This window comes from Miniopterus natalensis, chromosome 1 (genome assembly GCF_054644295.1).
Source record: "Miniopterus natalensis isolate mMinNat1 chromosome 1, mMinNat1.hap1, whole genome shotgun sequence".
Classification (NCBI taxonomy): Eukaryota; Metazoa; Chordata; class Mammalia; order Chiroptera; family Miniopteridae; genus Miniopterus; species Miniopterus natalensis.
Window position 1 is genome coordinate 36,505,727 of NC_142081.1, and position 26,729 is coordinate 36,532,455.

General features: G+C 40.5%; 2 protein-coding genes across 2 annotated transcripts in view; one reads left to right on the plus strand and one right to left on the minus strand.

Annotated features, from left to right (window-relative positions):
- The window catches only part of NID2 (nidogen 2), a 59,047-nt gene extending 47,798 nt beyond the window's left edge, over positions 1-11,249 (plus strand). The window contains exons 14-21 of the mRNA XM_016198241.2: positions 3,177-3,398; positions 4,000-4,169; positions 5,898-6,027; positions 6,768-6,939; positions 7,609-7,766; positions 9,055-9,178; positions 10,140-10,252; positions 10,557-11,249. Coding sequence (XP_016053727.2) covers positions 3,177-3,398; positions 4,000-4,169; positions 5,898-6,027; positions 6,768-6,939; positions 7,609-7,766; positions 9,055-9,178; positions 10,140-10,252; positions 10,557-10,567 — 1,100 coding nt within the window. The 3' untranslated portion in view covers positions 10,568-11,249. The remainder of the gene's footprint in view (positions 1-3,176; positions 3,399-3,999; positions 4,170-5,897; positions 6,028-6,767; positions 6,940-7,608; positions 7,767-9,054; positions 9,179-10,139; positions 10,253-10,556) is intronic.
- Positions 11,250-11,352: 103 nt separating this feature from the next.
- On the minus strand, positions 11,353-26,196 carry RTRAF (RNA transcription, translation and transport factor). Its single transcript, XM_087820494.1, has 8 exons — positions 26,072-26,196; positions 24,387-24,511; positions 22,297-22,396; positions 17,724-17,810; positions 16,293-16,381; positions 14,142-14,210; positions 11,807-11,855; positions 11,353-11,680 (listed from the first exon to the last, which is right to left on the minus strand). Exons 1-8 carry the CDS (start codon positions 26,130-26,132, stop codon positions 11,526-11,528), a joined length of 735 nt encoding a protein of 244 aa, XP_087676620.1. The 5' UTR covers positions 26,133-26,196; the 3' UTR covers positions 11,353-11,525.
- Between the last annotated feature and the right edge of the window lie 533 nt (positions 26,197-26,729).

Genomic DNA, 26,729 nt, shown 5'->3' on the forward strand with positions numbered 1-26,729 from the left:
GGAGACTGTCTGAAGGCTGGTTCCCTAAGGCATTAGGAAAAATAAGTATGTCACTCATGGGTGGGTCCAGATAGTTTTCTCTGAGCTAATAACCCAGGCCCTCTCTAGCCAGCCCAACATGTCCATGGGGAAATCACCCTTGTCCCAGCTGCCTTCAGAACAGAGGCAGGAACCCGTTTTGTTAGCCCATGCAGTTGGAGATGCTGACGACAAACACGTCCGCCATCATCTGACACGCCCCATCCGGATGGGGCATGGTTATCAAGGGCTCACAGTTTATGCCAACCATAGGTTGACAAGGCAGGTTTCTGCTCCTTGCTGAACTCTTCAGAGATGGGAAGAACTTTTTTTTAAATACAGAGAACTTTACTATGAAAAGTGTAGAATTGGTATGATACCTTTTTAGCCAAAATAATTCCTCTATCAATATGCTTACTATTCAAAGATCCATTTTTAGTATTGAAAAGGGCTCCATAAATACTAGTCTTGGCTTTTAATGTATATGAGAGTGAAGAACTGGAGAATTACCACCAGTTTTGATCCTTTTAATAATGTTAATTGTTACGGCCAGGACCTTAGTGATTCTAAGATTCACATAGATAAAAATTGGTAATGCTTAACCAAGCTGTATCCCTTGTTCCCACAGTGACATTCCTAGTTCCTCTTTTCTGTCTCTAAGACAGAATACAGAGAAATCCTGTGTCACTCATGCCTACTGTTTAAAAAACCTTGGTTCTAACTCCAGCTGGGATTTGAAGAAATCAGATGGTTGGGAGGGTCCTCAGGGGAATGGTTCCAAACTCTCCTAAGTTTATTAAGACAAGCCCCTGTTAAGGACAGCAATTCAAAAGGGAGCCAAGGGAATGAGAAGTTAATGACTAAAAGAGGGGCGTGTTCTTCTGGGCAGACTCTTTCCTGGGCCCAGACTTCCCTCTTGGCTGCCATTTCTGCCGGGTCTCATCTGCATAATGGGGTCAGCTTGAAGGGGGAAGGAACAGTTTTTGCCCATGATTTCAAAATATTTAAAACCCTGCCAACTAGAAACAGAGGAGAAATAAATCCATGGCTAGAGTGAGACGTCTCTTCAAATAGGAAGGAATGAGAGGGATGCCCACGGGTGAGTGAGGGGTGGTGCCACTTCCCACAGGCCGACTGCGCTGTGGGTCCGCATTCGTTCCAGACAGAGAGAGGTTCCTCACTGGGTGGTCCCCTGAACCAGGAATGGGTCCTCTGAGTTTGGAATGGGGACCTGCAGTGGTGTTGGGAACTTCTCCAGGGGTCCCCCCACCCCCCTTGCAAGAGACAACAAGGGTTTGAGAAAGCAGCATTTCCCCTCTGGGTTCACTGAGACACATCTGGGTGAGGGAGTCAGAGTCTTTTCCTCTCCTTCATGAGCTATGGGGACAACCTGAAGGGTACCCGCTTCCCCCAAACCTGGTGAGTCTTGTAGCTGACCTGGTTGGGTTTGCACCCTGAGGATTTCATTCACCGTCTTCCTGCTTTCCTAGAGGAATTGTAGGTGCTGCAGCCCAACTATAATGTCTCCAACTTTGTTCTTTGAAGCTGTTGGAGGTTTTGACCAAAGAAATGACATGAAATGACTTGGTTTTAAAAGGACTCTTTCTGGCTGCTGGTTGAGTTTATACTGAGGGGCAGGAAAGAGGGTAGAAGCAAGGAAACCAGAAAGAAGGCGATTGTAGTAATCCTGGCCCAAGATGATGGGGCTTGGACCAGGGTGATAGGGGTGGATGTGGTGAGATGTGAAGATATTCTGAAGGTATTTTGAAGGTACAGCTGACATTTCTTGACATACGGTGATCAAGAGAAAGACAGGAGTCAAGGATGATTGGACCCGAGCAATGGAAAGATGGGGTTGCAATTTACTCATAAGGAAAAGTGCAGGGGCCCAGTTTTCATTAGTTGTCCTCTGAGATTTCTGTTATACAGCCAAATGATGATATTAAGTAGGCACTTGACTGCTTCTACACACCGTAGGCTTTGAGATGCAGAAGGTAAAAGAGGAGAAGCACGTTCTACTCCCTTTGGGTAATCCTACCATAGATGCTATACTGTAGGCTGTTTCAGCAGCAGAACCTTCTTAGGGAACTGCCATGTTTGGGACAGAGCCTCGGGGGCCCTGCAGAAGCACTGCAGATAGAGAAACTGCTCTGCAAGCGAAGCTAGCAGGAGCTTGGGCATGGTGCTGAGCTGGGAGGGAGGGAAGAAAGGGGGAGGATGCTGGAGAAAGGAGACAGAGCGACATGATGGGAAGGTGGAGCCTATGGAAAAAGTTTCAGCTTTGAGATAAGCCCAGGAACAGCATGGCCAGGGGACTTCTAGGAACCAGAGTGTCACCACCTCTGCCATGCTCCCGTATACCAATCACAATGAGTTATACTTTCACCAGTATAGTGTTCCAGCAGACAGATACTGAGGGCCACATAGGTGGACACTCGGTAATACTTTCTAAGACAAGCACTAGCCAGCCAGGCTCAAGATCACCCCCTCAGATGCAAGTCCCAGTTTGAAACAACTGGGAAACAACTGAGGCCACTGAGCCCCACACGTGTTCTGTTAGCAGAGGCCCTGGGACTGAGCGGAATGGTCTGAGTGGGCCTCTCCTGCGGAGTGAGCGAGCCCTGCACCCCTCATCTTAACCTCCTCTTGTCCTTTCCTGTCATGGTGAGGCCTTGATGGCAGATCCTTCTGGCCTGGGAAGACAGGAGCATCAAGATGACCTCTTTTTGCCCTGGCCAGTTTGGCTCAGTGGTTAGAGCATCAGCCTGTGGAATGAAGGGTCCCAGGTTCAGTTCCAGCCAAGGGCATGTGCCTCGGTTGCAGGCTCGATTCCCGGCCCCTGTTGGGGTGCATGTGGGAGGCAACCGATGTGTCTCTCTCACATCGATGCTTCTCTCTCTCTCTCTCTCACTCTCTTCCACTCTTTCTGAAAAGCAATGGAAAAAATATCCTCAGGTGGGGATTAAAAAGAAGACCCCCTCTGATTCCTGTGGAGAGCTTAGAGCCCTTGACGCTGTGGCCTAGTGCTCGGGCTTGGCTGCGGCTGCACTAATGCACAGCAGGAGGAAGGCCAGGAGGCCAGGCGTGCCACTCTTGAGCTCCATGCTGCCTTCTGTCCTTGGCTAACAATCAAAGGCTTTTTTGTCCCATCTGCTCAGCGCCCACCCAGAGGCCCCCGACCATGTGTGAGCGCTGGAGGGAAAGCCTGCTGCAGCACTACGGAGGCACGCCCAGGGATGACCAGTACGTGCCGCAGTGCGATGACCTGGGCCACTTCGTCCCCATGCAGTGCCACGGGAAGAGCGAGTTCTGCTGGTGTGTGGACAGAGATGGCAGAGAGGTGCCGGGCACCCGCTCCCAGCCGGGCACCACCCCTGCATGTAAGCACCCAGGGCAGCCCTCACTCACCCCGGCGGCAGCTGAGTTTCTCTGCGGGGAGACTGTGTGTGAAGGTGGGCAAACAAGGGGCCAACAGACCCTGTGAGAGAAGCGACTGCTGTGCCATGTTGATTTATAATCTGATCCGCCCGAGATCCCAATTTGGACTTAATGTTTGTTTTTGTCATTAGCAGTTTCTGGAATTAGAACATCTGGAATTCAGTTCAGCATTCAGTTACTCCCCTTCCCTGGCCCAGGGTGAAAGGGGACGCGTGTCACCCTGGGGCCCCAAAGGGAAGCTGACACAACATTGGCTCTGTTTTTTTTCCCTTAAAAAGAAGAAGAAAACCTGCTTTGTTCTGAGGGAAAGGTGTTGTCTTCCTCCCTAGTAATTGGCAGTCATTTACATAATTGATCCTTGGGAAAAAAAACACTAGAAATTAGAATTTCTTTAAAGGAACATCTGGAGCACATCTGTCTAGGTTTAAGAACTTTTGATGTTTTTGAAGGCTCTGGTCTGTGGGAAAGTAACTGTTCTCTCTCTCCACCCACCCTTGTTTCCTTTCCCCTCTGCCCCTCACTCCGCCCTCTGTCCCACGGCAGGTATACCCACGGTTGCTCCACCCTCGGTCCGACCCACCCCTCGGCCTGACGTGATCCCTCCTTCCGTGGGCACCTTCCTGCTCTATGCCCAGGGCCAGCAGATTGGCTACTTGCCCCTCAGTGGCACCAGGCTTCAGAAGGATGCAGCAAGGACCCTGCTGTCACTGCAGGTAGAAGGGGCGGCGCGGGGTTTCAGACCTGGGGAAGGGCCTGTCTTCGCGGGCCTGACACCAGCGCCGCAGAAAGCGGGCTCTCTGGTGCTGGGTCGTGTCTGACCAAGGCTGCCGCCTCGTTGGTTCCTGGGGTTTCGGAGGTTTGGAAAGGGCATTTCGGGGTTGTCAGGATACTGAGGCAGTGTGGGGAGCCAAGGGAAAGCTGCCAGTCTCTTAACCCAAGCCCCCAGGGTTCTTTCAATGGCCCAGACACTTCCAGAGATCTAGAAATCAAAACGACAGGAATGGCTCCAGGGTGCGGTTTCGGCGGCCGGCTGAGCACCCCAGGTGGAAATCCATTACTGCCTGCCTGCCTCATGGCTGCAGCCCCCGCCCTCCCGCTGGGATTTCCTCATCTTCTCTGGCTCCTTCATACATGATTTGGGGAGTGTGATGCTGGAAAAGGAGTGGACGGAGCTTTCCCTAGGGGACGCCTGCCGCCTCCTGAGCCAGCAGCCTCCCTGTTGTGAAGGCCCTCCGTCTCAGAGGGACTCTTTTCTAAAACGGAGGAGAGAAGAGTTCACCAGAAAGGCAGTGACACTTGTAATGGAAAAGGTCTGATTCCATTCCTAAACTTCACGCTCCAGGTACCCGCTCACCTATAAGAATAGTAGTGTCCATGTTTCCGTTCACTTCTGTTGATGAACTAACTCCGTATCTGGTTCCAAAAATGGTTAGAAGCAGCCAGTGTTCAGAAAAAGATGTTTTTTTCTTCAAGATTTGAGTTTTTCTGTGTGTTTTCAGAGGCCTAAGTCACGCCAGCCCCAGGCATTAGGCAAGCAGGAGCTGGCGTGGCCTCAGGGACAGCCAGATGGCCCCGAGATGTTGGCTTTGCACATCTGCTGGGCTTCTCAAAGCAGGAATCTGGGTTGGAAATTGAATGAAAAAAGCACTGGGCAGAGCTTTGGAAGGGAACATCACAGACTCAGCATTTTAGAAAAGACTGCAATTTATTTAGCAATAAGGAAGGAGGGGAGACCTCCCTAGCCAGAAGTTGGGTGACCGCCATTCCCCAATTCCTGAACCCATCAAACTGTATACTTTCTTTTACCTAAGAGTACAACCGATGAATTGCTTTGCAGTGAGAGGCAGAGTCGGGGCTAAGGGTGACTGCACCTCATCTAAGGGAAAGATCTCCTATGGTGGGGGAGGAGAGAGTAGATTTTGCTGTTCTCTGTTGGCAAATTTTAGAAAGGTTTGTTCAAAAAGTGCTGATAACATTTGAAAGGAGTCAGTTTTTACCCAGTAAAATATTAAGACCTTACTTTGCTGAGACTAACACTTATCCTCTGAATGGGCTGATTTGTTTCATGCAGTCACTTTTGTTTTTATTGCCAACAGTAGTAGTGCTTATTGAGAGCTCACTGCATGTTAATTTCTGATTAGGGCACTTCACAAGAATTTATGGTATTAATTTTTTTAGCAGCCATTTGAAATGTAGGTACTATCTGTATTTTGGAAATGAGGAAGCCAAGACAGAAAGCGTAAGTACCAGAGTCACATGGCTGGTAAGTGGCCAAGCTCGGCTTTGACTCCAAGAAGTTGGCCTCCATGTCCTCCGCGTCTAACCACTCAGCTTGGCTGCCCAGAAGACAGTGCAGGGCCTGCATGAGCGAGGCAGCTGGGTATGAACTCAGGGAAATGTGGAGTCCTAATTCTTCCAATTCTGTGTTTTGGTCCACACAGGGCTCCATAGTTGTGGGGATTGACTACGACTGCCGGGAGAGGATGGTGTACTGGACAGACGTCGCTGGACGGACCATTAGCCGTGCCAGTCTGGAACCGGGAGCAGAGCCAGAGACAATCATTAACTCAGGTCAGCAGCTACACCCAGAAGACACTTCCCATTTCATTCGATTCTACGAAGTCTGTTATTTGCCTGCTTTATGTCGAAGTCTCCCGTCTATTTTCCCCAACAGGGGAGGTTAAGTTCTGTGCAAGTCAGTTTTTTTGAGCTGTACAGTAACAGCCTCTCTATAAACAAACATGTTCGTACGTAAGCAATGAGAAAGTGATTCTTACTGTGGGCCCTTTCTATTGAGAAATGGGGCTCTCAGTGGAAAGGCTCACAGTGAGGACTCAGGATGCGGCCGTAGCTGATGCTGCGTGGCCCCAGCACTGTGGATGCCTGGCGCATGCAGGCTGCGCTGCGAGGTCGGTTAGTCTAGACCTGCGATTTTCAACCGGTGTGCTGCAAGAATTTTTAAAAGGTGCAATACCTGACTATTCAGTCAGGGGCACTGACCTCTCTTCCCCTTAGGTGGTCAAATAAAAAAATGCCAACACAATAGTTGTCCCGTGTGAATGAATCAAAATTATACCTATTTTTCGTCAGATGGGCAAAAAAGATATTTTTAGTGTGCTGCAGAATTTTAGTAGTTTGTTTGTGCCATGAGACAAAAAAGGTTGAAAATTGCTGGTCTAGAGGAAATTAGACGTGGCCGGAAAAGTAAAAAAGGATCAGTTTCTCCATTAACCTGATTCTTCTGACTTAAAGAGACATAAATCCGTCTGCTTCAGGTTCACGTGCTCCAGTCCTGCCTGTTTTATTTCCAGGTCTGATAAGCCCTGAGGGCCTTGCCATTGATCACTTTCACAGAACGATGTACTGGACGGACAGCGGCCTGGACAAAATAGAGAGGGCCAGGCTGGACGGCTCTGAGCGCAGGGCTCTCTTCCACACGGACCTGGTGAACCCCCGAGCCATCGCTGTGGATCCGATCCGAGGGTCAGCTGGGCCTCTGATTCTCCATTACTGTAGATCCGCATTGGAAGCCCTTGGATTTAAATGCGGGGGGGGGGGGGGGGGGGGGGCGGGGCGGAACAAAAGCAGAAAACCTCAAATGCATTAACTTAACTGTATTTACTAAGGAGCTACTAGGTGTCAGGCACTGTTCCACTTTGTGTCAGATGACCAGGTAGGGCCTGTTGGAGATTAACACTTAAAGTGGAACGAATTGGGTCACATTAGGAAATCATAGTGTTAAAACCACAGTAGGGTTTACGCCCATTAAATGGTGAGAGTAACCAAAATACACACTTGGCATTTTATTTTTCAGGCCTCACTTTCACTGTAGCAAGTATCCAGAATAAAATGTTCCCTGTATGTAACTGCTTAGGTCATCACCTGGGACGTATAACTTGGTCAGTGTTTCAGTACTTATTAGAACCAGGGAGGATTTCTCTTCCTTGAGAAATTCTTGCCATATTTAATGAGGCTTCTACCAAATGAAATTCCAGTGAAAACCCTTCAATCAGTAAAGAAAACATTCAGCTTTAAATTTTAGCAGTGTTTTTGCCTCACAAATACTTAGTGAAAAGCCTCAAAGATGTTTCTGAAATTTGAGTTCTACACATTGAGGGAGGTGTTTCTCTATTCCATTTAATTTATCCACAGCAACCTGTACTGGACAGACTGGAATCGAGAAGCTCCTAAAATTGAAACGTCATCTTTAGATGGAGAAAACAGAAGAATTCTGGTGAATAAAGACATTGGACTACCCAATGGTTTAACCTTTAACCCCCTGTCGAAATTGCTCTGCTGGGCAGATGCAGGTAATGCTACTGGTGGAATGCAAATACAGAATGCTTCATTACAGTTGGGGCGGCACTCAAACAGATTTGACAACATAGCCAAATCCCGTCTTTTAGATCTCCTGGCTTAAATTTCTAACAGTACAGCACATGCAATCTATTCCTTTGGTGTATAAACTTTTAAAGAATACTTTGTAATGATGCTTATAATGAATTTCCTAGGGCTTTAGGGCCTGAATGTGCATTAGGCAGTTAAGTTCCAGGACTAGAGCAACGCCAACTCATTTTTGTATTGGGTGCTACTCCCCCACATGAGCACTTGGCATCCTTTTTAAGTTAAAAAGAAATATTACCCACTGTTGGAATTGATGGACTTACGTAAATGAACAAGAGGTTACTGGCAGTTTTTGCTTTGGCCAGTTATAAATTTGTAAGTTATCTGCTTAACAGTCAGCATGCTGTTATGCTGAGGACATTCTTTGAAAAGTGATGGGCAGCATGGCTTCCTTCAGTACTAAGTTTGGGTTGCTGATACCCAGGCTAACTTTTTCAGTTGTGTGATTTCATTATTGGCACAACTGAAAAGATGCTGTATGTCTAGTTATATACTACGGAATATGAAAAAAGCCGTTCTTAAAAAAGGGACTATGATACACATGGGGCCAGTTGTCCAAACAACTTGCATTTTTAAAAAGTATTTGAAATTTAAATCCAGTTCCATAAGAAATGTGAAACTGGGAGACTTTTAACTTGTTTAGCCATTGCAAAATTTTCATGATTGGCTTCCTTTACACTGAAAAGCATGAGCCATGTTGCCACTTTAGTTTTTTTTTATTCCTCCCTAGAAACCAATAGTCTTTAAAAAAAAAATCGAAAGGACTTTAGTTAAAAGGCAGCCTTGGCTATTATACATTACTTACTAAGGGCAAATATTTATCCAAATGTTATGTTTACAATTTATGAGCTAACACTTATAAAGATGTATTTTTTTTTTTAAAAAAAAAGCTTATCTCTAATGCCCTACTTTGGGAGAAACTTGGCCAGACTTCTGTAAATGCATGCAATCCTTTCTTCCAAAAAAGGATTAAGAGTTTAAACTCTATTAAAAACTAAGATGCTATTAAACAAACTAACGACTAGTAGTAGAACAGAAAATTTTAGTTTTTAATTTGTATCACTGCAGTGGGAATCTCTATTTCTTATTCTTCCTTTAAGACAGAATCTACCTGCCACTTTTATTTTTGGCAAGGGGCTTTTCCCCACCCATGGTATGAAAGTATCTCATTTTCCCTCTTTGATGTTTTCAAAGGAACGAAAAAACTGGAGTGTACACTACCTGATGGAACTGGACGGCATGTTATTCAAAACAACCTCAACTACCCCTTCAGCATTGTTAGCTACGCAAATCACTTCTACCACACAGACTGGAGGAGGTGAGCCTGACAGTCTGGCCAAGCCTGAAAAGGCAAACTGTTCTGGAGGACTCACTGCTTGTTTGACTAAATGTCAATTAGCGACTTTAGTAATTAAGCCCTCTACTGAAGTTTTCATTTTGTTATCTCTTCATTAGTAGGTAACATCATTCAAATATTACCCAGAAATTTAAAGGTATTGCTCCCATGTAGCTTAAAAGTAGCAGAGCTATTAGGTAATAAACTATCCAAAAAGGAAGCGCTTTAATCTAAATCTGATCTTCAGAGAGTAAGACTAGCTTAAGTGGCACCATGAGGTATATTAGTTACATGATTTAAATTGATTTTTTAAAAAGACATTGTGGACTTATTGTCTACCAGTTCTTCATGGAGAAACCGGGGAACATAAAAAAATATATAAGGGTTGGCAAAAGTAGGTTTACAGTTGTTGTGGAAAAAGACATGCAGGTTATGATGATCACAATAGCTTTAACTCAAAAGGATGTCATAATGGCACAGTAGACCTACTTTTGCCCACCCCTGTATAGAGTCTGAACCCTTCTACCCTATCTCCTATAATTTTGATTTAATTAATCTGGTAAGAGGCCAACTGTATTTTAACAGATCCTCGTGATTCCAGCATCCAGCTAGGATTGAGGACCACTGACTGAGAACCAGAGTCATCCTGAGGGCTTAAAACGTATTACTGTGTTCTATTTCCCAGAATTTCTGATTCAGTAGGTTGGAAGAGGGGCCCAAGAATTCACATTCCTACCAAGTTCCCAGATGGTGTTGGTCTGAAGACCTCTTTGGGAACCACTGATATAGACAAACCTTCTGAATCTAAATAAGTCAAAACTCATTTTGTTATATTAATTTTAAAAATGTATTCTAGAAGGCTGCAGAGATTTTTCTCTATTGAAATTGACTTTTTCTATCCAACCTTAAATCTCATGACTTCACTCTTCCTTCCTGTTAACAGGGATGGTGTAATATCAGTCAATAAAGACAGCGGCCAGTTTACTGATGAGTATCTCCCAGACCAGCGATCTCATCTCTACGGGATAACTGCAGTCTACCCGTACTGCCCAGCAGGTAAACCAACACGCTCAGGCTGCTCCTTCGGATCAGCAGGGGAGAGGACAGGTCTGGTATCTCATTACCCTTGGCCCAGACACTGGCTGTTGATAGTAACATTGCCACCAGTGAGAGCCACTTTGAGCTAGAAAAGTTAATGGCCAACATATGGGGGTAACCAGTTTACTACCTTAAGTCTACCTAGCTAAACTGTACACAAAAAAGGTAAGCCTATTAGGATATTTCCCCTTTAAAAGACTTGCTGTTGCAACTCAGTTATAAAATACTCACACACTGTCCCCTCCCACACTTCCCCTTACAGGAAGAAAGTAAATAATAGCATCGTAAAGGACTTGAGTTTACAATCAGAATCTGGACCCTAAAGAACATTTACTGCAAAGGCGAAGAAAGTGAAAAAGGAATTGGCCATTAGAAGTTTCTGAGCATACAAAATGGACATTTTCAGTGCAAAAAGACTAAGTATATTTTGTGAAAAGTTTATACCTCAATCTTTACTACTGTATTTTTTAAAACAAAAGTTATTGCAAGTTTAAAAGAGGTAATAGAATTTTAATTGTTGATTAAAGCAACTTTTTATAAACATTTATATCATATTTCAAAGGTCAAATTCATTCAACTAAGAACCAATTAGAAATATCTTAAGATCCTAAATCTGATTTCTACTATGAGTTCTTTTTGGTCAAGAAATTAAAGCACATATGACCAGTATAAAAATAAATCCTAAAGATCATAAACCCTGACATAGAGAAGGCTATGCAGAACTGATGGGAAACAGCCAACTTATTTATAGTTTCCGAAAAAAAGTTCTAAGTTTTTTTTACCTCTGCATTTCTATTTATATTAAAAGGTGCTAGAATGTTTCAGTTTGTATTTTCTGATCCTGTAAGTCCATCTATAGAATAACCCACAGAAATTACATTTATAAATACCAAAGATGTAACAGTTCTCAAATTTTCTAGATTACTCCAATAAAATATTTTAAGTTTTCCTATGACTTTTGAGGATTTGTATTATTTTTATAACAAAGTTGGGGATTGGCATGTACCTTAATCACAAAGGAAGCAGATTATACATAAACATAACACATAGTCAAAAAATCTACTTTCCCAAACTTTATTAAAGAAAAAGCAATGATGGTAAATCTCTAAAACATAGTCAATTTTCTGGGATTCTTCCCTTGAAAATGTGATGTTTGATTTCGAAACACATAGCAGGACGTGCATGGTTCCCAACTGTACTAAGTAGGTGAGAGGCCAAAATCCTAAAATGTTCATCTTCCAACTTTCCCCAGTCTGTGGTCTGTCTTTGGATCAGCAATAATTGCCTGAACAGCTACTATGGCTTCATTAATTTTTGTCTGTAGCTCTCTGAGCTCTTCTATATGCAGCAATCGCAGAATTTGAGCAGCTTCATTAAGAACTGCATCTATATGTAAGAAACACAGTATTAGTCAGTAACTTTTGTAGTTAAGACCATTTACTCACTCATTTCTCCCAAATGTTCACCAAGTCTCTAAAAGTAGTTTGAATTTATCAAAACAAAATCACTTACCTCCTGTGTCAAAACCAAGAATATGCTTGTCTAAAGCAACAGGTAATCCCTTTAAAAAACAAAACAAAATGAGACTATAGTTAAATATCACCTTTTCTCATATAAAGCTGAAAAGCAGCTAGCTATTTTGTTATTTTAATCCTTTTAGTCACAGTAGCAAAGGAAATGAGAATTCTCTAAATTTGCATTTTGATGATTTTTCCTACTATCCCCAGTTAGGAAAGAATGGCCTTTAAATGTAGTGGGAGGCTAGTTCCATAATCCATCCAATCCTTTAAAACCAGGCCTAGAAAATAGCTCCTTTTTGCTATAGTATGCTTCACTACTGCAGGGCTGCTATTGTTCCATTTTACCTGCAGTAAGCAGCAGTATACAAGGCAAATGGAACAGGACTACTTTTAATATTACTTTTCTCAAGCAGGTTTATTTATGAGCCATTAATTTGTCTTTGCAAAGCACAAAATTCTAAAGTATAGTTTTTCAGCCAACATTTTTATCAAATTATCTATATATATTTTAACTTTCAATAGTTAATTTTGAAGTTACTTTGAAATAGGGTAAAAAATGAATAAAATCTAAACCATTTAGCTAACTAGCCAGCACCTATATACCTAGACATACCACAGGTATATGATGATGCCAAACTATATGGAGTTCACAAAACTATCAAATAAAAACACGGACAGGCAGTCTAGACTTTTTGCTGATTATACTGAATAAAATCATTAACAGTAAAAAAAAAGTCACTATACTTTCAGTGCTACAAATGCTAAGCTGTCGCTACTCAATTCTTGCCTAATCTACTAATGAAAATCTACCAGGCCCCATCTGCTTCAAAACAGCTAATAATAAACACAGTATATAAGTGTAGAAAGAAATGGGCATGAAAATTCAGTGAGGAAAACTAAAGACTAGAATTGTACTGAGTGGCTTTCCTATGCTAAGCTGGTACCAGAGTCTCTGTTTTTCCTTTGTCTGCCAAAAGACCAAGGAACATCTATGGTTGAAGATGACTACATGCCAGTTATGAATGGTTACAAATGAGAACATAACTATAAAACTTCTCTACTGTATTATTACAGCATGGTATCTTTTGAGATGACATTAATACTAAGTTTTATTTGGAGTACTGAAAATAAAACTAAATTTTACTTTGCAAACAAATAGCAGTGATTTGGTTATGCCCTTATTTGCAATGCCTTCCAAACCATAGCTTTACTGAATTATACCAGAACAATTTACTGTCTGTTCTATAGTGTGGGAGAAATAAGCTGATCTTTAACCCAATTTCCAGTGGCTGGATTCACACATAAGCCTATATGAACCTTTAAGAGAAACTGAGTGTCTTTCAGAAGGGAGTATACTTACCTGGCATTAATAAGCTTTTAACACTACTGGGCTTTGCTACATATAGGGTCAAAAGACAAATGACCTTGGGGAATTGGGGGGGCAAAAAAAGGACTAGGGTCCAGGGTGGTGGCTGCACCAAAGGCATTCACAGCAACCTCTGTACAGTAGGAAGGGGTATTCTCAGACACCCACAGCTGGTGCTGCTAACCCGTGAGGACATTCTCGGTATGTCCCATAGTCAATGAGACTTTAGGGACACTTAGATTTCCGGTACAATTTATCTAAAAACATCCCAGAATTATTAGTTATGGTGTCGTTTTCTCCTTCTACAAAGATGAGTTTCAGTCATCTGTACCCTGAACCTTACACTCTAATAGCCCCTTTATCTGCCCTTCACCTAGGACGTTAGGATGTCAACTAGCTCATGTTAACTACCACCCACCATAAAGAGCACAGGCTGTTGAATCAGATGGCCTGAACTCAACCACGTATCAACTAGGTGACCTTATGCAAGTTACTTATGTTTTATACTAGGAAATACAATAGATAAAATAAGAAGAGATTTCTTTGAAGAAATGAGAGAGAGTAGGGTTTAGGTCAAAAGAAAATTATTAACAGAGAAAGTGTGTCCCATTTCCCAGCAATTCGTCAAAATAACCCAGTAAATCTTACAAGGGCACATTCTTTTAAATAAACTTCAACTAGGCACATTCAGTGGTTTATGCTGGTAGACAGGATGTGCCATTGGTAGCTTCTCTAGGTATGAAGGGAGATAAACATGAGTTCATTTTTCACTCAAAATGACTGGATACAATTTGCTTAGAAACCAAATTCAATCCCCTTGAAGTAAGCTACCCTTTCTCTGGGCAGTTCTAACATAGAATGGATATCTTACGCAGATACATGCAGAGTTTAAACCCATGACAATACCAGAAGTTGTTTTCATTAATGATTACTTTAGACTTTATTTTTAAAAAATACATACCTCTTTTGCTTGATTTGCTTTAGCAACTGCATCCTGTGTCAGGCGCTCCTGGACCAAAATGCGAATTGCCTAAGAAATCCCAAAATACTGTTTTTTAGTTTTAATTGGCTGTCATTTTTTCTTCTCTAAGTCTAGATAAGAAGGATGCTTAGTTTGATAAAGTTAGAATTACCTAGTTCATTAACAAACTTCCCATTAAAAAAGAAGAAAACTGCTACAGTAGTAAAAGTTCTCACATTTAATATTTAACAATGTGGAATGATGCTTAAAAGAATTTAAAACATTTTTTGAATAGGTAATTCATGTGTGTGCTAAAAAAATATTTTAAATTAAGAAGGATATATGGTAAAAAGGAGGTCTCCTCCCTTATCCAAGTCTCAGCCATCCCTCCAGAACACAATCATTGTTACCAGATCCTGTCTCTTTATCAGAACTCTTAGTAAACTACAAGCATACTCAGGCAAACATGTGCACACACATGCAATCTATGACACAAGGGTAGCACATCATACATACTGTCCTTGCTTTTTTCACTAATTTTTAATTATAGTAAAATGTTTTTAGGTCTTTCATAGAACACTGATTTTTTCCATCACCAAGGCATTTTATTATGGCAGACACAAGTGCATACATGCACCCGCACAAACTAAAAAAAAAAGATTTTTTAATGGAGTTTTAATTCAACAATTACAAAAAATAAGTGTGAAAACTGGATGATGTTTTAATAATTAAAACAAACTAAATACTACATAAGAATAATTAAACCAATCTTTAACAGTGATTGCAAATGTGAACAGTCTGGCTGTCAAATGGTTAATACACTGATTCTCACACTTGGCAAATCTATGGAGACGCTTTCCATGTTGTTATGTATTGTTTGAATGCTTCTTAAAATAACTCAAAGGACAATCATGCAGCTAGCATTAGAATTATATTAAGCTTATGATTATAGCTGAGTTTTACTTTTTCCCAGTGGGTGTTTAAAATTTAACAAAAAGCACCCCCAAAATGCTAAATAACATTGTCTGTTTTTCCTCCCAGTTTATGATTAAAGCTGATGTAAATACTGTAGAACTGTTCCAAAGCAATTTACATAATTGCCTGAGTAAGGAACAAGCCTTTGAAAGAGCTAAATTTCACTAAATACAAGTTTTGTCTTTTGGCATCCAATCTGAGTTGAGAAAATCCAAGCTGACATTGATTCAGCATACAGAATTATAATAATCTAGGAACAGAACAGTGTTTCCCTTGTTACAGCTGCCATTTAACATATACAATTCTAAAAAGTAGAATAAATTACGGCTTAATCTCTTGTGGGTAGAGTGAAATTTAATTATTTAATTCACTGCAAAGTAGTTTAAAAATTACATGCACAAGGTGATTTTTATGAAAAACTAAAACTTTAATTTCTCATAAAAATCAGTAATTTGTAAGATAATTTCCCAGTCTGGTATCTTAAGTACCACTGCCCTCCCCGACCCCACTATACCATCACAAGTACTTGGCACAAATCTTCTGAAGTATGAGCATATTTTTCCTCTCAGATAAAGGAGACCTTTTTCAGACCACTGGGATCCCTGAAGTGGACTGGCCTATCTAGAATGGGTGACTTGGAAAACAGAACCATTCTTTCCTCTCTCAAAGAGATTATGGGGTATGTATTTTTGACCAATTCACCGTTACTAACTTGGCATGTTCCACTATCTTAATGAATATAGACCATGAACATTTAAAAGGACTGATTAAACATAAATGGGATGATACAGGAAATATAGGAACCACAGGGTCAGAGTGCCTACATTAAAATCCTGATTCTATCATTTTTTTGTGTCATCTTGGACATTTATTTTCTTCACATCTGTTTCTTCATATGCATATTAAATAGACATTAGCATCTACTTCTAGGATTGTTGGGAAGACTGGATGAAATCATCTTTACGAAAGGATTTAAGCACAGCGGCAGGCACACAGTAAATACTTTTTGTTATTAGTTGTTATTAGATAATCTAAAACAGATGAAATCTGCTTTATGTCCCACATTTTAGTCACACAACCATAAATTCAAATATAAAAAATAGCTGGTTTTTTAAAATAAAGTTTAAAAAATATATAGAGAGAGTTTCTGCCAAGAATCAAGACTATGAAGCTGACCTTAAGCATCACCAGGTAATCATCATGACGCTGAATCTGAAGAAGGTTAGCCAAAGCCATTACACCAGCCTTAAAATCAGGATTATTAACTAGAAAAGAGTAAAATGGAAACTTAGAGCTCTGCAAACATACAGACACATATGTAAACATATAAACTTACAAAAAATATTCTGAATTTTCGAGTAACAACAAATCTCAATTTTTAAAACTGCTAACCGGAGCAGTGCAGAGGCATCAACAACTAGGTAAACTAATGAGATCAATAGTTTTCTTATGAAGCAGACAAACTGGACAATCCATTAAATGACTAAATTAACTCACATAACTTTTTCTGCAAGGCCCATTTATGCAGCACTTTTAATTAACATTTCTTCCCAAAGCTATTCATTTTAATACACAGAACCTTCAATGCAGTTTTCCAGAACCTCCTCTAAGCAGCAGCTCTTATGTCTCCAAGCAGCTTATTAATTCCTAAGGATAACTCAAATTATAGGTCACAATGAATCAGTGAAAGAATTACTTAATGTATTGTTACAATCTAAGTAATTAGACTCTTTAAATTTTTAAAAGGAGAATTACTAAAAGACATCTGGGACTTAATGAAAAATTTTACCACTTTCTCATAGCTTCACATTAGATTAGAAAAAATGTTATGTTCCCAGGAAGCAAACAATCATCACTATGATTAAATACAAATCAAAACCTTCACACCACTAAGGGAAGCTCAAAGAACAGCATTCTAACATTCAGATAGATATTCAACTACAAGAGGAGAAAGCACATTGTAACTGACAATAAAAAACCATCAAAGAGAATAAAATATCCTCGCAAATGCTGCCTGCATGAAGTATTCTTAATTTACTAAAAGCAAGTAAACCCAGACTTTATTCTAGGGAGTAAAAAACATTTAAGGAACCAAAAATGTTGATCATTTTTATGCATTTACATAATCATCTCCTCTTATCCAAAGCAGATCCATTCCAAGACCCCCAGTGGATGCCTAAAACCGGGATAGTACCAAATCCTATATATACCATGATTTTTTCCTATACATTCATATTTTTTCACTTAAAAGAAGCACTATATAGCTTCTCTTTGGCATATCCAAATTGTCAGTATCACGACTCTTATGCTTTGGGGCCACTAAAATAAGGGTTACCTGAACACAAGACTGGGATACCATGACAGTCGATCTGATAACCCAGCCAGCTACTAAGTAATTAGAGTGTAGATATGCTGAACAAAAGGCTTGATTCACAGACCAGGCAGGATGGTGCAAGACTTCATCCTGCTACTGAGAAAAGGTGTTCAATTTAAAGTGAATTGTTTATTGCCGAAATTTTCCATATAACACTTTCAGAAAGCAGTTGACCACAGGTAACTGAAAGCATGGAAAGTGAAACTGCAGATAAGGGGGTCTACTGTACTTACCATCCAAATTGATCAATGGCTCTGCATTTTTAGCTGCATTGTCAGCATTTTTTGTATTATCAGATACTGAGTCCTTGTATTTTTCAGCTGTAAAAATAGGCAAAAATGCAATTTGTAAAACTGCAACTTAAGGTAAAACAAACAGCGCTTATTTACTGACTCTGAGCCAAAATGGTTATTAGACAACTCATCCAAAATAACAAAAAAAATTATTTTTGTTATTAAAAAAACCTAACAGAAGACAATGTGATTATAGCTTTCCGATTAAGCTAAAATGATTACTGAATGCCTTACACAAATATTTCATTAACACCTTTAAAAGTAATACATTTCAAACATTATCTAAATGTTAGCAGAGAAAGTCACTTTTACAGCTTCCTCTGAAACTTGGTAGGGGTAAGGGTAAATGTAAGTTACATGAGATTAAATGCAAACTCACTAAAAAGTAAGTTTCTTCCCAAATCTTTTGAATGCTGTACACAGAACCCAAAAACTTTGCTTTCTAAAAAATCAGCACTTCAAATAATACACCATCATATACAAATCTAAACCTATTTCACTGAGACTTGAAAGCCAGAATTGCAGAGGTAGAGTTTGCAACTTTTACTTGAAAAATATTTAATAATACACTAAACTTAATGTCCAAAATGCCATCTTTGGCTATAATGCTTATGTGACTTGTTAATGAAACAAGAGAGAAAACAAAAGTATTAAAATTTAAGTGACAGAAGTTAGCTTAAAGGAGCTCCCACTGGCCAAATCTGGAACAGTGTAAACATCAAAATACACCATAACAAAAAAGATTATGGCCCATTGAGTAAAATAAGAATCCACATATCCACACTGATTTAAATAAACAAATCAGAAAGACAGGAAAGTTCCTCTTTAAGGTAGAAAGCCAAGAAATAAATGTAGAAAGAATGATCGAATTAGAAAAACATCATTTGGCAATCATCATCAACATAAAACTCTGATGAGATTCATCAAATGGAGGCTAAGCTAGGGGGGGAAGTTTCAGGAGCAAAAGCATACTGACATCACCTCAAAGTATCTCCCAACAACAGACGCCATTTATCACAAGGGGGAAATAGTAACTTCAGAATGGAGAAACCTTAACCAAGTGATCAGAGTAAATAGGACCAGTAATGGGACATATCACTAACACATGCCTCCTGATATGCATTTAAAGAACACAACATTACTTCTGTGTTACTCTTAACATGTCTGATCATGAGGAAACATCAGACAAGACAAACCCAAACTGAGGAACATTCTATAAATATATGTCAGTGTCATGAAGCACAAAGAAAGATGGAGGAACTTTTCCAGATTATAGGTCAAAGAGACCTAACAACTGAGTGCAACACACGATCAAGGATTGCATTTTTGTTTTGGTATAAAGAATATTGAGACAATTGGTAAAATTTGAGTAATAGCTATAGAGAAGAGTACTGAATCAAAGTTAATTTCCTGAATTTGATAATTGTCCTGTAGTTATGTACATTTAGGAAATGTGCATTAAAATATTTAAGGGTAAAAGAGAATCACCTACAACTTAGTATCAAATGATTTAGAAAAAATTATGTATGTATATTATACCTAGAAAGAAGAACCAGGCAAATAAATTAAATGTTAATATTTGCAGAATATGAGTATGAGAAAATTATTTGTACTATTGCAATTTTTCTGTAAATCTTAAATTATGTCAAAAGTTAAAAGAAAAAATTTAAGCCAGGTTTTAATCACTTTAATTGATACGCTAGCAAAATGCTTTAAAAATATTATAGCACAATGAAAATTCACAATGGTTTCATCAAATAAGAATAAAAATTTTAAATAATTTACAAGTCAAGAAGAATGGAATGAGTTAATGTTAAACCAGAAAAGAACAACAGTGCCTTCTACTGATAAGGGACAGTACTACTACTTGAGCCCTTTGTTCTTTCAATTCTGATTTTTAAGGTTACACAAAAATTTGTTTTCTAGACTTTTAATAGACTTTTGATATTACCTTTCAACTATAATTCAGCTAAAATTTCAAATAAAATTCAACTATAAATTTCAATATAAAAAAATTTATTTCAGACACAACCTCATTCTATTTTATTAATTAAAAAATACCATGCTATATTACTGAGAAATAACTGTAAGAGTTATAGTCAACTGTAGGGATACACAATCATATGGTACCTATAGTTTTTGGTACCTAAAGAGTCTAAGTTGAAGTATTATAAAAATGGGACAAATGGAATAAATAAAACAGAAATAAATTGAGATATGACTACAGTTCATTTGGGAATAGCTGAAAAACACTTTCAAAAAGCTGGAGAATACTATGTTGCAAATTAACTAACATAGAGTTTACCAATTCAAACCAGAACAAAGACTTTCCTAAAGGTCGTAAAAATCAACTAACGCCACTGAGGCTTATGATTACATTTATTTCTAAGTATTTTCTTTTTAAACTAAAATTCAAACTGGAAAAAAAAAAGCCTGGAGCTTTTCTTAACATTTCTGCCATAGGTTTCTGAGATTTAAGTCTAAATCTGGTCTATGCTCCATATTAGAATATGCGAACATTCATATACTGCATTTGCCAAACATTTATTAAAACTCATCCACTATATGCAAGAAACTATGTCAGGTACTGTGCAGACAGAATCATGACTCCCCTCCAAAGATGCCCATATTCCCAACCCCTGTAAACTATAAATGTTACCTTAGATGGCAAAAGGGACCTTGCAAATGTAATTAAATTAAGGATTATCCAGGTGGGCCCAATGTAATCATAGCACCCTTATAGGAGGGAGGCAGGATGACTAGAGCTGTGACAATGGAATTAAGAGTCACAGAAAGACTGAAGATACTATGCTATTAGATTTGAAGATAGTAGGGCAAAGTCAAGGAATGCAGGCAACCTCCAGAAGGTAGAAAAGACAAAGAAATGGATCTTCCCCTAGAACTTGTCAAAACCTGACCTTTAAGTCCAGTAAGACATGCTGAACTTTTGACCTCCAAGACTAAAATAATAAATTGTGTTTTAAGTCACCGAGTTTGTGGTAATTTGTTACAATAGCAACAGGAAACTAACAGAGGTACAGTACCATGTAGGAAACAAAACTGAGTATAAACTTACAATTTAGTGGGGCAAATAAGACATAGGAAAATGGAAAGTGAATGACTTAAAAGGTATAGAGTTAAAAGCTATGAAAATTCAGAAGGAAATGCTAATTGGCAATTGTGCTGGATCTTACAAGAATGAGCAGGATTTAGATGTGTAGAGAATAGAGTGAAATGGCATATTAGGCAAATGAAAATGTAAGCCAAGAAATTGAGGGGGGAAAAAGAGATGTAAACAGGACCAGCATTATTCTAGTTTGGCTAGGATATCAAGTATGTGAATACTGGCTGGACACCCGTTATCAAAGGCCTTGAATACCAGGCGAAGGGGCCCGGAGTCCTTTTGTAGAACATGGAAAAGAATGATGCTTCTGAGTATAATAGGAGGTGTTTTTTGGAAACCAAGCATAGCATTCTAAGCCAGATTTATGTTTCAAAAAGTTAGCCTGATGGGCCATGCAGATGAGAATAGAGGGTAATGCTAAGAGACCAGTATGAAAGATACTACAATATTCTCAGTAGAAAGTGTTAAGGGACTGAATTAGGGCGATAGTAGTGGGAAGAGAAAAAAGATACAACAGACATGGGAAAAGATAGATAGGGACAGGATGGGAAGAAAAGGGAATCAAAGATATCAAAAAATGCTTAAAAAGCAAATGATTAAGAGAACTGGAAGTGACAGCTCCATAAGAGAGAACAACACAGAACAAAGGGGATGGAGGTAAGATAAGATAATCGGACCTTGCATTTAGATGTTGGCAGGCCTTTCAAAATGAACCAGTCTAATGAGAGGAAACACTAGTTTATTGCAAAGCTTTTTTATACTATAGACATTAATATTCAAAAGCTTCCAATAATGTAAGTATCTGTAATACAATGACATTACACATAAATAATATATTTTAGCCTACAGTGTATATTGGGATTAGACATATATTTCAGTCTCTTGTGAAATTATCTGTGGCAATCAACATTCTGAAATCTATCAATTCTGGGACACTAACAACAATTTAACTGAAAGGTTAAGGTGCAGGCTGTGAAAGATGGCAAATTTACCAAAGTAACACAATTTTTTGAGAAGACATTCAATTAGCTTTCTCCAGAAGACAGCATTTCTAAATTCTAAAAAGCCCCCAAATCTAAGAAGTACTAATGAAAGACAGTGCTTTTAACTTCTTATAATAAAGGGACTCTAGTTTTAAAAAAGAAAACTCTTTCCCAGACAATTTGGGAGTTGGGGGTGGGGTTGTGAGTACTAGACACAAAAGAATGGTTAACAAAAAAGTAAGTTTTTAAATAGACGCTGAAATGGAATGTGAGGATATATAAAACTTAAAATGAACCAAAAGTAAAATAAGACAAAGAAACACGAATTGGTGTTCCCTACATTTTTACATTCCTTTCCCACCTCTCTGCTCCTCTCTTTAAAACACACATTCCCCACAAAACATACCATTATCTCCATATTCAAGTCTAACAGCTAAACCAAGAAGCCAGTCAATTGCTTCTTGCCGATCTTGAATCTTGAAAGGACAGCTGACATCTGTGAGATACTGTGAGAGAAAAAAATTCACTTATATTATTACTGTAAAGTCATAGAATCAAAAATGGTAAAGGTGAAAGATACTTTAGTTTGGATCTCAAAGAACTTCTTATAACATTTCCATCATGCTTTCTGAAATTTTTCTTTTGCAGATTCCAGGTAGAGCACCACTGATCTAGAACTTCCTCATTTTATAGAAAAGAAAACTGAGGCCTAGAGAGGTTAACACTTGCAAAAGTTACACAACTTAGATCTGGGACCTGAATGTAAACTTACTGATTCCAGGTCTCAGTACACATAGAGCAATTACGTAAAAAGGACTCTTAAAGGGAGAATATAAAAATAAAGCAATTATTATCTTAACTGTTAGATAGGCCAGGTACAGAAACCCAGGTATAGAAACTCACCAGGGCAGGAAGCCCCAGATGCCTAGCAAGGGGCAAAACTGGGAAAACAAGAACTTTGTCCCCAGGGTAATCTAGCCTCCTCTAGCATATCACTGGTCTTGCGGTTTAGATCCTCTGAGCATTCCTTCCTAAAGATAACATCTAGGCCTCCTGATTTTCAGCTCCTAGGCCCAGATAAGCAAGGATACCAGACAAGTGGCTGAGTAAGGACCATATACATTGACTAATGACCCCCTGCCCTGGCACCAACCAATCAGTGGAGACCAAGGCCCTGAAAGAGCACACCTAGAAAGCTGATCAATATTCTATTGAGATACTCCCCTGAGACCTCCCCTAATATTCCCCACCTGCAAGAACGAGATAAATATACTCAGGATAAAGGAAGCCAGCTGGAGCCAGCTCCATCTCCATCCTTCCCATAAGACTTACAACCACAGGACCAATGGGCAGTAGCAGCTCAACCCGGGCTTACCCCCTAAACCTGTCTCAAGGTTCTCTCTCTCTGACTCCTCAGTGAGCTGAAGCAGCCCAGCCTAGGCTCTCCTGCTGCTGCTTCTATGCTCTTCCTTGTTTCACTGTCCCAAGTATACTTTTGCTGCAATCATGGATCCAATACCCTTTGGCTCAGTGCTATGTAGTCCTTCCCTCTGGATATCCCCATTCCCATTTAATAAATTCAATTTTTCTTAATTCAATTTTTCTGAGATGGCTATTTAGCCTACCTGAGCACCGACCATTAACCTTAGCTTTCATATTATGGAAATACCACCGAAGAGAGTAAGTCATGCAACATACATGTACAATGTAAGCAAACACTTTAAATGAACGTTCAGAAGCTATATACTGAAATTAGTATTATCCTTCAAATGAGTCCTTAGGAACTTAAAAGCTATTTCCAGCAACAATGCTATTACTCAGAACTTCTGGAAGTCCCTTTTGGAAACCCTTTTGGGGATAATTAATCAGCACTTTTAAGCCGTAACTCATTTTCTAACCCAAAATTTTATCCCCTGGCTTTTAAAAAATACAACACCTCATTCACAAGATTTGTTCATGATCTATAAAGTAAATCCACCTTCAAAATTAAAAACTTGCCATTAAGGATATTCAAAAGGTGTCTTATGATGTAAAAGTAATTCCGAAAGAAGTTTCAAATATGCTTTAAGCAATGACATCATCATTCCGAAGAGACCAACGTGAAGAATAGTATCTGTTTGGATGTACAAGTTCCAATACATCTACCTTTAAGTTATCCTGCTTTGTTACTTTTGGATGTTTTTTTTTTTAATCCTCACCTGAGGATTTTTTTTTAAATTTTAGAGAGGGGGGAGAGGGTGGAAGAGGGGGAGAGAGGGAGAAACATCGATTGGTTGCCTCCTGCATGTAGCTTGAAGGGGATTGAACCTGCAACCTAGGTATATGCCCTGATTGGGAACCAAACCCACCACCTTTTTGGTGTATGGGAAAAAACCCCTACCAACTGAGCCACCTGGCCAGGGCTTGGGTGTTCTTCATTTGGAATTCATACAGTAGTCCCCCATTACCTGCAGGGAGTATGTTCCAAGACCTTCAGTGGATGCACTAGTATTTTACCTTTTCAAAGAACTTGGGCCAGTCACTGCTGTGGATGTTTCTTAAATTACCTCTGTCTTCAATCTTGTAGTGTCTGATTTTCTGGTCTTCAAGCCAAACAATAAAGTTTCTAAATTCTGTTTCATCTGCAACAAAAATACCATATAAATTACCAGAAGCACTTCCTTCACCACAAATAAATGGTCTTGTGGCATTTTTAACTCCATTTTTGCTCAATTAAGCTGCTCAAAGCAGGAGTTGAAAGTGCAGATTTTGGATCAACAAATTTAAAATGTTCTGCTCATATCCTGGCCAGAATTTGAATTTAGTGGTTGTGTAAACTTAGGCTAATCACCTAAATTTTCTGCGCCTCAGATTCTTGAGTTACAAAATGGGGCTAATAAAAGGGCTTACCTTATAGGGTTGTTATGAAAATTAAATGAAATAAGATTAAAAACAGTGTTTGGCAGATAGTTTTGGCTACTTAAGTGTTATCATCCCAGTTCCTTTGGGGAGTGGGATGAGGCAAGGTTAAATTTATAGCAAAGTAATAATAGAGTACAAAAATTATATAACAAAACAGAAAGAAGATACTATTGTCACTGTTATAGTACATTAAATGCCCGCATGAGAAAGTACATGTTGTTTCCTTTAATCCTTCCACACGCTTCTGAGGTAGGTAATATCCCTTTTTCACAGATGAGAAAAACTGAGGCTCAAAGATTCAAATCCTGGTCTAAGCTCTATTGCCACTAACCCTTTTTTGTCAAATAAAAGGCAAAGTAGAAAAACCAAGATTCTATAAATGGATATGCTTCTAAGGAGATCAACAGAACACTGTTAGAACAGAATCCTGCTTAGAAATTAACTTCTCTTTCAAGTGCAAGCTTCCGTCATGGAGTCTCGAGAATTATAAATGGTCTGAGTATCCCACGCTGCACCTGGATCACTTTCAAACTTACTAGTCTATACCCCAGGCTAAGAACTCTGGAAGGAAATACGCAGTGGTCGATAGTAGTTAAGTAATAGAGGGTACCAATGTCAGTGCTTCAAAAATTTTTAAAGCTGTTAAAATCCCAAACACCTTTGTATTTACAATTCAACCACCCGGTTTATCTGCTATCAACATTTTTGCACGGCCCACACAAGGTGATTAGCCCGTTACTATACCGCTTACTCCGGTGCCGGGCTTCCTTATGTACTGTCCTGATTTCAAACTGCTGGGTGGGATTCGAGTGCCTCCCACACCCACCCTCACCCATCAGTTCCTGGCGGGCAGTAAACGAGCTTTCGAATCACTCTGCATCTTCCTCAGTTTCCAGTTCCGCGCTAGCCCACCCCAGGCGCTCAAGGTATCGCCCAACTACCCGGTAAGCCACGGCCTGGAAGGGATAAGTTAGAAAGCGCACACTGTCTCTCTCGGGTGCTGGGGGCCGGGAGTGGGGGACACTGGGAGTTGAGCAAGTGCAGAAAGTGACGCGGCCGAGGGAGTGGGTGAGGGGCTCGGAAGCCCGGGCGTGGCCGGAGCGCGGGGGGGCGGCCGGCCGAGAGCAGAGGTGCTTGGAGGCCGGGTGGAGAGCGCGGCCCCGGGGCCCTGGCGGAGACAAGGCCGCGGAGGGTCCGGGTGGGGAGCCCGGGTGGGGGCGCTGACAGCGCGGCCAGCAGCGGGGTCCGTGCGCGCGGCCGGCCCGGGGCCAGCTCCTCACCTTTGCAGTTGAAGCCGGCAGGGTTGTGGTAGTCCAGGGCCGTCAGCTTGCGTCGGAACATGGTCCCGGCGTCTCGCTCCGGCCCCCAGAGCGTCGGCCGGGAGAGGAGCGGCGCGGCGCGGCGAGGAGCGGCGGGCAGCGACGGTACCGGCTACGCGGCGAGAGGGCGGGCAGGCGCCTGGACGCTCCGACTTGACGGCCGCCTTCGCCAATCGTGGCTCGGGAAAGGCGGCCGCCGGCCGAACGCCCGCCAATCGCGGCGTCGGCGGGGGAGGCGGAGCCACGTCGAGGCACGTCGACGCTCAAATAAACTTTATTGTCAGCCTCTTAGTTGTACAATAGGCAGAAAGCAGCCGAGAAGCCGCTTAGCTGTTGTTTTCCTCGCCTTCCTGATACAGCTTGCAGAGAATTGTGTATATAGACTTTCTATTATCGGCCATTCCGCTCATTGGATCGTAGAATTACTCCTTAGCATATTCAGTGTATTCATTCATTCATTCATTCATTGAATGCCTCCTACATAATAGGTGCTCTTCAAATGCTGCTAATACAAAGACTTCTAGCAAGGTCCCTTTCAGACTAGTTGGAAGTGATCCACAGGTAAACATACAACTATAATACTATGTTATAGTTACAAACATCGCCAGCTATATACGTT